Genomic DNA, 13,451 nt, shown 5'->3' with positions numbered 1-13,451 from the left:
GGAAGTGGGTTTTGAAAGCAAAGGATGGATGGACTTCGTTATTGGTCCACATACCACAGTAAGCGTGCTGTGGCTGCTTGGTTTTGATTTGTAAGACTGTATGAACCTTTTGTGGTTTGTAAACAGAAGTAGCTGGATTCCATCAGAAAGTGGGTCATTGCCCCCTCAACCTGTGGGCCCTTTCGTAGACCCAACTGGCTCCATCTCAAGGACGTTCTGCTCCACATCTGGTTAACCTAACCATCACTCAAATGACCATCACCCACTGTTGTTCATAATTTGACTTAAGCGGATTCTGGATTCAGTTATTCAACTAATAATTATTCAATAAATAATTCACGTATTGTATTAGACTATACAGTAATATGATTTGCTTATAACTTATGGTCTCATGAGAACATGGCCATTATGAATGGTACAGCATGTAGTTATGAACCCAGTTTAACACACACACACCCTGGTCAAATATATGAAAAGACCAGCAAGAAAGAACAGTCAACTTGACATCCAACCTATGTATTTGGCCATTTTCATTATACTCACAACTAGCGTAGCATGCTCTTTTGGGGGGTAGGGGAGGAAGACGCCTAATTAACATTCACTCTGATTTGGAAAACACTGGCTTGGGGTCTGAGGAGGACATGCAACTGGAGGCCAAATTCTGCTCCCAGGATCCTGTTTGTGGCCCAGAGTATCCCAAGATCATACCCTGAAAATTCAGCAGCAAAAAGGTCCATTTTCAATGGCACAATTGTTTTGTCCCCTTCCCAAACAAGGACAGGAACATGAGTGGGAGCCAAACACTTCCCATTTCCATCCTCAACCTCCATCCATGCACACATACCATGACCACAGGACAAGCCATCGAAATCCAGTCACTTTGCTGTAGAAGTGTTTTTCAGACTTGGCAACTTTAAGAAGTGTGGACTTTAACTCCCAGAATTCCCCAGCCAGCATGCTGGCTAAGAATTCTGGGAGTTGAAGTCCACACTTCTTAAAATTGCCAAGTTTGAAAATCACTGCTGTAGAATGTTGGCATGGTGTGAGTGTTTTGAGGGCCTCAGATAATGTTAAGGCTATAAACAGGGGTAGCTTGCCTGTCGGCTTTTACTCACAACCTCACAACCCCCTCCCCCCCAAAAAGAGAGTGGGGTAAAGGCTGGAAATTGGCCCTGGTCCTTCTGATGGTATCACCGTGGCACTGGGAGGCTGAATTAGGGCTCACAACCCTTCAGAGTTTGCTTATCTCTGGGCTAAAACAAAGAAATAAGAAAAAAAAATAGCCAAACTTTATCACAGCTTCAGAGAAATACCACAAAAAAAAAAAAAAGGGGGGGGGAGCCTCATTTGTTTTTAGAGTAACAGATTTGAAATGTCTGACATTGAAAGCTATTTGTCAGTAATGAAATCTATGCACAGCTATGCTGGATTCTTTTGAGTTTTAGGGTAGATCCTTGTGTTAATTTATTTGAAGCAAGTTTTGTGTTGTTTTCATCGACCAGCCAATGTCCCAAGTCACCCCCAAATTGGTTTGCCATATTATCAAATAATGTTTCTCAGTAAATGGAATCAGCATAATTCATTTGTTTTTAAAAAGGGGGTGGGGTATGAAACAAGAAGCAAAGACAAGACACCAAACTTCACAAAAAAATCTATGTATGTGCATCTGAACTAGTAATTTTTTTAATTAATGGGCTTCTCTTGGCACAGTTTTGCTATTAAATAAATAAAGCATTTAGTCAAAACCATCTATATTAACTATACAAAATATTGAAAAGCTTTCTTTTTCTTTTCTTTTTTTTTTTTTTTACAAAAATGGTATGGAGACTTAAGAGTTCTGTAGATAAAAATTAATCAAGAACAAAAAAACTGTGTTACATGACATGATCCACTATTCACTTAACACACATAATACAAATGCCAAACAGTATTTAAATACTGCATATTTTTACATAACTGATTATTTTTTTAAAAATGTATTGATGCCTTATCAAAAGTTACTCGCATTTCACAAAACGGAAGCCAGGTATCGTTTGGAGCTGGAAAATGAACAAAAATAGAATGCTGTCAATACTGATACTTTCTGCATCCATTCTGCTTTCCTTCAACATTCACCTTACATGTTTTGAAAACTTAGCGCAGTAGAGATCCACAACCAAATGCTCATGGAATGCCATAGACGAAAATCTCACACACACACTTCTTTTCCCTGGGTGCAGATCTTGTCCGATAGAATTTTTTAAGATTTGCGGTGCAGTAGGAAAACGCTCACATCCATCAGCCCAGAAAGAGAAGCACAGGGATTCAATCCCATCACCCAGGAAATCAAGTGATCCATGGTCAGACAGACCTAGATCTCACTGAAGTGGGTAAAACTGTGTGATCCCCATTACTTCCAAAGAGAAATAAGAGCTCCACATGATTAAATGTCCTCTATACAAAAAATCTGAATGTCCATCTTTTCACATATCATAGAAATTGGTCCTGGAGAAGTTACCTGTGAAGATAAATCAAAATCTTTGGGCCTTTTTTAGGACAGAAAAGTGAGGCAGCACAAGGAGGGAAAGAGCATGGGGGAATGTGGTGAATAAATCTATACCTGATGTGCAGGGGTTTCTTCTCTCATAGACCTAAAACTCCTGGTTAACCAGCTGATTGGCTGGAGATTCAGAGATTTGCCACTGATTTATGGAAACTGCAGCCATAAGATGTGGTAGACATTAGCCTCCAGGATTTCACATGGAGATATGAGCACTCTATCTACTGGATAGAAGGAAAATCTGCTATGATCAGGTTCCAGATTAGTCACCATTGAATATATATGGTGGAGAGTCTCACATAGCCATTATCTTCATCTCCTGCTTCTAAACATCCACTAGACGTCCGAATGGCCATAATGTAAATAGAATCAGATTAGTGAGATCTCACACCTTACATTTCTACATTTCTAATCAAGGACATGTGCATCGGTATAAATCTGATCTGTGCTAAAGTCTGTGTACTTGTGTTAATAAAGATGTATCCGTGCCAGGGTTTCTTTTTAACAGTTCAGCATCTCTTAATTCTGCTAGAAGTCTCTCCTTTTTGTGAACATTTTCCTGATTTTTTAAAACATAAATGCCCTCAATGCAGCCTTTTTTAGCATAGATTTCTGCAGAGCTGGGTTTTTTTTTTCCTTAAAAAAAGCAACTTGGACATCCTTTCATGTCCCTTCTTTCAGTATAACCTCCTTCTCAGCATGCTTTAAATGTTCAACTCATTTTTTCTGTACATAAGGCATTTAGTCATGTGAACCCCAATTTCAGTCTGAAGCAGCGTACACTGAAAATGACTTTCTCATCTTAGTGAGAAATTCATCTTTCTTGATCATTTTTAGACATGAGCAAATGCAACCATCAGCATTAATTTGAATCTCCAGAAAAACCTATCTCTACAGACTTTCTTTAGACAACCTAGTTGAGTTTTATTTCTGACGTACAGAACAATCCTTTATTTATACCCTACACTTACACTTTATATTTTAAAACTGGATATGCACCCTTATTAAAGGTGTGTATCCAGAAAAAAATGTCTTAACGAGTGTTAAATCAATGCCACCTGAAAACACTTAGCCAACATTTGGATTATCTGAAGATCCGTAGTAGCTAAGACTTCCAGGTTTTCACTGAATAGAAGATATTACTCTAATGCTGGTTGCAAGAGTACTAGGGACTAATGTAGGTCAAAGCCTCCTAAATTCAGAAGAAAACAAGAAAGCAAAACAAGATGCATAAAAAGAAATGGGTAGGGACAAATCTGAAGAGTAATTTAAAAGGTGAGGTTTATTTTCAGCATCTCTCATTCAGAAGACCAGCATTCCCCAATCAGGTATTTTTGCATTCTGTGGCCTTTTCTAACCTATAGTAGTCCTTGCTTAACAACCATTTCCTTAGTGATGGTTCCAACTTATGACGGTGCTGAAAAAACTGACCTAAAGTCAGTCCTCACACTTACGACTGTCACAGCATCCCCATGGTCACATGCTCACAATTTGGGCACTTGGCAACTAGTTTGCATTTATAACCATCACAGCATCCCATGGTCACATGATTGGCAGTTTTGATCTTCCCGGCTGGCTTCTGGCAAGCAAAATCAATGGGGAACCGTGTGATTCACTTAATGACCACATGGTTTGCTTAACACCCATGGTGATTCACTTAACGACTGCCACAAAAAAGATCGTAAAATCAGGTTGGATTTGCTTAATGACCGCTTTGCTTAGCAACCAAAATTCCGGTCCCAATTGTGGTCATTAAGCGAGGACTACCTGTAAATGTGTTTGGCTTCTCATCTCAGAATTCCCTAGCTAGCTGAAGGGTGGCCGATCTGGAAGATACCAGATTGGAGGACATGAGTTGATGTTGTGATAACTTTTAACATGCATGGCTTCTTGGTATAGCACTAGAGTAAATGTGAAGGTTGCTTGTGTGAGTTATTACACACAGTTCTTTCCTTTAATTCCTTGTTTTTTCCCCTTGTTTAATTTCCCCCTTGTTTAATTTGTTTTGGTACCTAAAGGGTCCAAAATCCATTGTTAAGCTGTCCCAAGGTTAGCATTTGCAACATATCCTATTCATTACCCTTCAGGTTAGAAGGATATCAGATTTTTGTTCAAGTTGCTGAGGAAAGTAGAAAACATTCAGCATTAAAACACTCTGAGAGAGCAAGAAATCTTTTCTCAAACCCCCCAAAGCACTGCACCATTTCTCCAATGGAATGTGTTCTTCTCATGGGCTTGCATGCAATATAACAAATATCACTTGAATACATCAGACTTAATTTAACACTATCATATAAATAAGCTTATTCCTCCTACTAGGCAAGTAAATTGCTTTTTTTTTTTTTGCAGTCCATAATTATACATATATATATATTTATATACAGACATTGGAGAAAAACAAAGGACCAATAGCGCAAGCAGCAAAATAAAGTTAGACCAAAACAAGTCAGCCAGTGGTAAATAGAGAAGTTACTATCCAACTTTCCCTCCGCTGATTTCTAAGCAACAAAAATAATATATAAATATTTTTTGAACTTTAGAAATTAAAAGAGTAAACCAAACAGGCTAGTTGTCATACAGATCAACACACTCCGGAACACCTTGCCAACTGAATGTTGGTAAAAAGAAAATATACTACAAGAACATCAATTTAGTTTGTTTTGAAAAAGGTCCACCAGGAAAGGGGGGGGGAAGCATTTTTTCTTTTTGAGACAAGAGCTAATTAACAAATATTTCTGGTCTCAGTCCTCAAAACCATCTGATCTTTCATTGTGTCAGCTTCATCCATCCAACACTTCCACAAATCTTCCGCTTTCTCTGGCAAAGGAATACGTAACGTTTTCATTCAACCCAAATCGGAACTTGGGGTGGTAAAATCCCAGCCTTGAAAGGGGTTTTTCTTTTAATGTAATCTAGTAACACTTCAACATTTTGTAAACATAAACAGCAACCAAAAAAACAAAAAACCAACCCCCGAATCACATATTGTTTTAAAAATAATTCCACATGGGTGGTCAAAACTTCCTCTTATCGTTTCAAAAGCAACAAGAGAATCTTCTTTGGGTTTCTCGCTGATTGTAAAAAATAAAAATCAAGATTATAGCCAGAGGGAATTTGGGGGGGGGGGTGACTTTTGCCAAAGGAACCCAGAACTCCTTTTCACTGTCTTGTGAAACAGAACAACAACAACAACAAAAAACCCTTGTGTAATTTGAGGGACAGACGTAACACCATTTCCCTTTCAGCTATTCTGTTTCTACTCAGCAACTAGTTTATAATAGGAAGACCAAGTGTTTAAAGGTGATGGTTTGCCTACAGGACCTCTCTCACTAGAGCAGGGTTTCTCAACCTTGGCAGCTTTCAGATGGGTGGACTGCAACTCCCAGAATTCTCCAGCCAGCAAGCTGGCTGGAGAATTCTGGGAGTTGCAGTCCACCCATCTGAAAGCTGCCAAGGTTGAGAAGTGCTGCACTAGAGCCATGGAGCCTTATGGTTTCACAAGAGTGGTTATGAGAAGGGAATGTATAGTAGGCTTCTCTTCATTCTGTCTTACCTCCATCTCACATATGGAATAAGAACTTCAGAACATAGAATAGCAGCTGGTTTCAGCAGAATTCTAAGCCATGGTCTGCTGGATAGGCCACTGTGGCCTGAGACATACATAAACCAAGAACCACGACAACATAAAAACCACAAGGGCTCAGGTCACGGACTGAGATAAGCTACAAAACAAAACTCAAGCTGCACTTTGGTTTAGTGCAAAGTGTGAACTCAGCAAGTCTGACCATTGACCTATCCAGCCCACTATTGCTGACCTGGACTAACATTACTTCTTCGGAAGTTCAGACAGGTATTTTTTTCAGTCCCATCCAAGGAAAGGCCAGAAATTAAATCTGGAACTTGTGTGTGCAGCGCATTTGGCTGGAACTTCCCAGCTGCTGAGTCTTAACTGTTCCCAAATTGTTGCTTCCTATTTCCTTCAGTTTTACTGGATAGATCTGGATAGATCTGAAAGTGCAGCACACAGCTAGGCTGGCTGAAGATGATGGAGATCACAGTCAAATGCATCTAGAAGGGAACATGGGATAGGGGAAGGCTGTTTTTTATCTTGATTTCTCCTGGTTTGAGGACCAGAAGTCCTCTGAGAGAAATGTGATGGAACGCAGTCCAGCAACATCTTACATAGGTTTCCCATCCCTGTGCTAAGCATTTCTTGTCAAGTTAGTATGGCAAGATGACACTTGTGATCTGGTCACTGTGGACCACAATACAGTACTAGTCTTTACAACAAACCTCAAGAAAGGCTTCTGGCCATCCTGGCCTGATCCTCAGAGTGAATGGTGGTCAGAGGAACCCTGAAGAGACCAGGAGAAGTGATCTGAAACCAGGAGCAAGTCACCTGTTGATGTCATCTCAGAGCAACATCATGGGAAGGGAAGGCCATTTAATGGGAGGTAAAGTACTATAAGGGATGCTAGAAACCCCTTGCTAGTTATTATTAGGAGTAGTGACAATCAGCAGAGCTGGTCTCCTGCTCTACTCCAAGATTGACCATGCTTTTCCATTGCCAGGACAGCACAAGTTTCTACAGACCTTCTAATCTAAAGCTAACAGAGTACATTTGTTCTCATGGTTTTCCAACACAAGAAAAACATGTTTAAAACTTACCTAACATATAAAGCAACCTATAAAGGTGGCCATTAAAAAAAAAACTGAAAAAAAACTTTCCAGCAGCACATTCAATCAAATAAGAAGCTTTGAATTATCCTAGAGGTAGCAACTATTTTGTATTTCTGAAGACCAGAATCTCTGAACAATGCTCCCCAGACTGACAGATTTGCATGAAATGAGCCAACCTGTGCAATAAACTACAGGTAGCCCTCGACTTATGCCCATGCATTTAGCGACCATGCAAAGTTACAATGGTGCTAAAAAAAAGTGACTTATGGCTGGTCCTCACACTTCTGACCATCACAGCATCCCCGCAGTCACGTGATCAAAATTCAGGTGCTTGGCAACAGGCATGTATTTACAGTGGTTGCAGCGTCTTGGGGTCATGTGATTGCCATTTGCGACCTTCCCAGCTGGCTTCTGACAAGCAAAATCAATGGGGAACCACAGGATTCACTTAACAACCACCGCAAAAAAATGTTGTAAAATCAGATGCAGTCACATGATGCCTCGCTTACTGACCACACCACTTAACAATGAGTTTTCAGGTCCCTATTGTGGTCATTAGTCAAGGACTATGTGTAGGTGTCTAACCATTTGTTCAAAGCATCTGCTCCAGTAGCAGAAAGGAAAGCATGCTTTAGTGAAGTCCCTTAAGAAGTTGATTTTAAATGCAGCTCATCACAGGGGTCTTTGTATGAACCAATCTGTATGTTCAATTATCCATTCCCACCACCAGAGTCCGATTCACCTCTTAACACCCATCAGTGGAAAGTTCTCCAGAGTTTTGCTTAGAAACTTCTACGCTCAAGGAGGCACCATGATTGGGAGGCAATTCTCCTTGAACATAAGAGGTCTTCACACATAAACATGGAGGACTTCTCACAAACTTCTGATGACTCTTGACAGGAGAAAAAGCAGTGTACATATATTTCTGGAGTGGTCTACTTCCGGGCACCCTTTCATGGGTTCTCTGAATACATGGACAATTTATATGAAGATTCCCCTAAGGATAACTATGGCTGTTTTTATTGTGTGTGTTGAACAAGCCAATTCTTTTGAAAATAATAAAACCCACAAGTTATTAAAGTAAGTGATACAGTTCCACATAATATAAATAATGTTAGGTTATTATTATTATTATTATTATTATTATTATTATTATTAACGTTACTTTTTAGTGTTTTCATACAAGTTCTAAAATAGCTTTAGCAGAATATTAATGTTATAGCAACAATACTAACATGAATAAGGACAACACCAATCTTTTCCCAAGAGGCCACAACACGCTTCCTTCATGTGGGACAGTTTCCCAAGGGAGAGGGAAGGGGAGGTCCAGTTCATGTCTGGTAGAAGTGGTGATAGTGGTGGTGGTGCTCGTGATGGTGGTGGTGCTCATGTCTCTGGATCATCTGCCCAACCTGACCTTCATATAAGATGACAGCAGGCAGATCTCTGACATGCTCTTTTTCCACAACTGTCCCAGGAGCTTGGAAGGTTTTGCACAACTGGTGAGTCTCTTTTGCCCTCTGCTTATGTTTCTTGTAAGTCTGATGAGGCTGAATGGGGTGGTAAGGTAGATTTTGGCCTATCTGCGGAGTAGGGGAAGCCAAGGGTACAGATACCCCTTGGATGGGTTTACTCCTCATAGCCCTTCCGGTGTGAACAGAAGCTGTATTTTTGCTTTGAGTCTTGGGAGACTTTACAAAATGCCTGCTGGCATCTTGACTCCGCAGCCTCTGCTTGATTTCTGCAAGCTTTGCATATGAAGCTTCCATTAAGTTGATATGAACCGGATCCACCACAGGTGACCTCCGCTGGTGGGCGTGAAAGACCTCTGGCTCGTGTGAACGGGATCTTGTTTGATTGGCAACCCGAATGGTTGGATTGTGCTTCTGAGCTACCGGTGGAGAGCCTAAGAAACAACAGAAGATCACCAAACAGTACAAATAGTAGTACAAATCTGAGACATAAAAATAAGTAAGTAACAGTTCCAGGGCAATCCTACACATATCTGAGCAAGTGTATTCCCACTGATTTCACAGACGTAGCCACTGCCTTAACTACCACTGCAGTGAGTACAGCAACAATTTTACCATTGCTAAAGAGAGACAAATTGTGTTCATCTATTCCTTCTATGGACTTAACCTGGAAGACCTAGACATAAAGGAGTGTGGGGAGACAAAACACCAGATTTCTGACGATTAGCAGTTGCATTCTGTATCACTTTTAAAATGAGTCACAGGGTAGTTCCTGAAACTGATGAGTCTGCTAGATTAAATATGAGCATTCTGACCAAGGGCAAGTTAAAAAGTACCCTTGATTAACTGACTGCATTTAAACAAATTCTGCTTAGCACACTCCTAAAAATGTCGGTTTTGAGAAAGAGAGGAATATCTCTTCTGAGACCTTGTGTTATGCTTCATCTAAAACCAAAGGAAGCAATACGTACGTATATGTATGGGTTTTGTGTGTTTATAATAACACAGAGACACACATGGCTGTTTTTCACATGGCGCTGCTTAATTAACTTACTTTAATTGAAATGACAATCCTGATCATTAAAATACAATTTTGCATGCAGTGCTAACAATTCATCCAAGGGTACAGTGGATTCAGCAGTAAAATCTGGCCTGGTTGCAAACCTCTAACAGAGAACTAGTTTTCGTTCTACAGTAAAAATAAGGCTGGAAAAGCCATGAGTACCAGGATGCGTGGAGTTCCACAGCACCCCAACCTTGCATTGCTGAAATCTAGCTGCAAAATGGCAGATCTGGGACAAAACAATTTTTTTTTTCAAAAGTGGCCTGAGGAATCAGAGCGACTGGAGGCAAGTCTCATTTCCATCTTTAGCCTGCCCAAAGTCCTGAATGACATTGCTAAAATTTAGTCGCTTTGTTGCCAAAGTGGTGGACTGGTTTATGAAGTTTGGGTTGATCGTCCAAGATGGAAAGGGAAGAGAGCTGTCTCCAGGATGAGACCTTCTGCTCCCACCTTTAACCCTCCCTTCAAACAAGCCACATGGTGCCATACTCCTTCCAGTGACACCAAGAATCGAGTAGCAGCCCCCAATGGCTCAAAGGTCACCTTCCTCTGCTGTATGTGATCCAAAGCTACTTCACTTTAAGTATGCTAACTAGAAATCAGGGGAATGGTATTCCAAGCTGTCAGCCCTACACGGTAGACCAGACTAAGAAACCAATGCCGCATAGTTCAGGACGACTTTTATTGTCACAGCTAGAACCAGTTTAGTCTAGTGGTGAAGGCGCCAGGCTAGAAACCAGGAGATTGAGAGTTCTAGTCCCGCCTTAGGCATGAAAGTAAGCTGGGTGACCCTGGGCCAGTCACTCTCTCTCGGCCCAACTCACCTCACAGGATTGTTGTTGTGGGGAAAGTAGGAGGAGGAAGGAGCATTAAGTATGTTCACCGCCTTGAGTTATTTATAAAAATAATAAAGGCAGGATAGAAAACAAACAAACCAACTATAGTAACAGAATCTTGCAAGGCTGAATGTTCTTCCCCCTCCCTCACTTTAGTGTGAACTAGGAAGGGGCTTGCCTGAGATGTTTTCTCAAATTAGTTTCTTGGATCAGGCTCAAGCCCCTCTTATCTGACCATTGCCTTGGCAACGGCTCTTCCTCCTGTCCTTCAAGGCCATTCCCTCTGCCTTCTACAAAACTCTTCTGGAAAACAACAGATAAGCAAAACTGTCCTGTACCAGCTGACACCTCCACACTTAATCTGTTCAATCCTATTCCAGTACCATTGCTGCAAGTCTCAAAACACATCACAATCTCTGCATGCCCAGCATGACCCACTGTCCAAGTAAAGCATTGGACTTTTGAAAGGTCCCATTTCAAAAGACAAAAAGGTAATAGGATCTTGAGTTATTTTCAAGGCGTGGGTCCAACACACCTGGCCCAAATTTCGATGTGTAGTTTTCTATTCCTGCAAGATCTAAGTAGTGGTTCCTCCTTTCAATGTTTTCATCAACACAGTGATGATAGCACCCATTCGATTCAGGCTTAGATTCACCATGATGGTACCTATTCACAAATGACAAGATGCGTATTATTTTCACGCTGCCATGCTGGTGAATGCATTTAAAGAGTAAGCCTCATGCTGAAGTAATCAACTCTTACAAAAGGCAAAAGCACACAAAAGGAATAAGACTTCACAAAACTCCCCATTCCAGACATTTTTACACAGTTCTATATTTGTTGGCAGAGCAACAGGCTTTCTGTGCAGAAAACTTCCAAGTTCAGCTTCTGACATCTCAACTTGATAGGATTTGTAGGAGGAAAGCTGGAAGATACCTTGATGTGGCAATCTGAAGAGCAAGAGCATTCAGAGACGGCTTAGAGTTCCAGAGAGACCACCCTCCCTATTTCCCGTAACTTTTAATTTTTTTTAAAGGACTTTAAATTGAAAACCTCAACGGGTGACAGCAGCTAGCTGACCTGGGTTGAGCTGAGCAGCAAACAGGCTTGGTTAGTCCTTGGGTGAGAAACTACCAGGGAAAATCAAGGTTGAAGCTACCCTGGGAAGTCAAGAAAGCCCAGAGGGGACAATAAAGCTGGGCTTGAAAGAGGCTTCCCTGTATCATTTTTAATTAAATGTAATAATAAAACCAGAGCCAGCTTGCTGCAAAGCAATGCCATAATCTTTAACACTGTCTTTATTTACATATCAGTTCCAGAGCCCTTTTAGAAAATAAAAAGAGTGGGTGGCTGCAGTCCAAAGCTTTGTTTGAAAATGTGAACACCAGCCGAGAAAAAAAGCAAAGTAAAGCTGGAGGTGGGATATCTCTGGTTGGTAGAGCATGCCAACCCTACTAGAGACAGAAAATCAAATCCACAGGAAGACTAGAACTTTACTTAATGTGATGGGCTATGACAACAGAAGCTTGCAGGTCTGATAATGTATCCCTCCCCTCTTTCTTACACCCCAGCCTGAGTTGCTTCTGAATACTATCTTGCTTCCCAGAACTTAAAGAATGTTCCAGACCTCTCTGCTAGGTAACAGTTCTTGCATATTCCTGTCAAGATTACCCCCTTTACTCTCTACAGGAGCAACCTCACCCATCGGCCTGGTAAAGTGGTGTTTTGTGACCAGCCACACCCAACATGGCCATTAGAACACACTCCTAATTTTATGGTGGTGATAGAGTAGCAGTATTTTTTAAAAGCTGGCACAACTGCTGGATCCCTATATCTAGCTCCCTTTCCAGCTCAGAACTACCAAATTATTATCTTGCTCTTATGCCATGCTGGACCTAGAGAGCTTCTTCACTGCAAAATCTTTGCAGCCTGGCTATTTTGCAGAAGCTCGGTAATCATTTGGGTTTGTATTTGCTGCTCTTCTTTAATTAAAATCCTAACATTTCAATTCATTTCACACCTATCAGTAGCAAGAGGGAAGTTCAGCTGTGATGTTCACTGTTCCTTGTTTTGGGGGGGCAGTTTTATTTTTCATAAAGTCTGCTAAGACTAACACAGAGATCAACTTCAATGTACATCAAGAAGTCAGATCAAAAGGCAAGATTCTGAGTCAAATCTTAGCCAGACTCTGCTTTTTGCTAGCCCTTGCAGATGACATGACAAGATGTGGGTTCTTTGGGGGGAACAAGGAGAGACAAGATCCTTCTAAATAATATGACACAATCCTTCTGGGAGACACAATTTCAAATAGCCCTGTTTTATCTCACATATCCAAGGCTGGAGAGTGATACTTGCAGCTGGGTATAAAAGAGACCACTGCTGTCTACAATATTGGAAATGGATGTACTCCTGAGTTTCCCTAGGGAGGAAAGGAATCCCAAGCAACTTAAAAAAAAAATCAACACTTTCAAAATTGAAATTTTTGATATTCTTCAAATGGTTAGAGAGAACAGCCATTTTATCCTCATGACATACCAATTTTCCCTAAGAAAACTCACGTTGCAGGTTTGTGAGCCTTTCTGCTGGTTTGAAGGCAAAAAGATTAGTATTTTAGCATTCCTAAGAAGTGGAATTCATCATCATTTGCCTCTTCCCCAACAACCGTTGGTCAAATTGTGGCATACGGAGAAACTAGGATCCTGACATCCCTGAGGACTGGTCCTCAGATATTATTGTTGTTTGTCTACTCAATCCCATTTCATTTTTTTGTGACTGTAAGATGATTAGTCAGGATAAAGGATCATTTCTTAGCCTACTTTAAGTACACAAATGAACATGGCAAGATAGTGGTCAGTTTCAGG

At 40.8% G+C, this 13,451-nt stretch overlaps 1 protein-coding gene across 1 annotated transcript in view; it reads right to left on the bottom strand.

Moving 5' to 3' along the window:
- Positions 1 to 7,688: 7,688 nt before the first annotated feature.
- NKD1 (NKD inhibitor of WNT signaling pathway 1) overlaps positions 7,689 to 13,451 on the bottom strand; it is a 96,839-nt gene continuing 91,076 nt past the window's right edge. The window contains exons 9-10 of the mRNA XM_063312993.1: positions 11,126 to 11,256; positions 7,689 to 9,125 (exon numbers count right to left, since the gene is read on the bottom strand). Coding sequence (XP_063169063.1) covers positions 8,551 to 9,125; positions 11,126 to 11,256 — 706 coding nt within the window. The 3' untranslated portion in view covers positions 7,689 to 8,550. The remainder of the gene's footprint in view (positions 9,126 to 11,125; positions 11,257 to 13,451) is intronic.

Source organism: Candoia aspera, chromosome 11 (genome assembly GCF_035149785.1).
Source record: "Candoia aspera isolate rCanAsp1 chromosome 11, rCanAsp1.hap2, whole genome shotgun sequence".
Lineage (NCBI taxonomy): Eukaryota > Metazoa > Chordata > Lepidosauria > Squamata > Boidae > Candoia > Candoia aspera.
The sequence above is the reverse complement of the archived record's forward strand: the minus strand, read 5'-3'. Positions and strand labels throughout refer to the sequence as shown.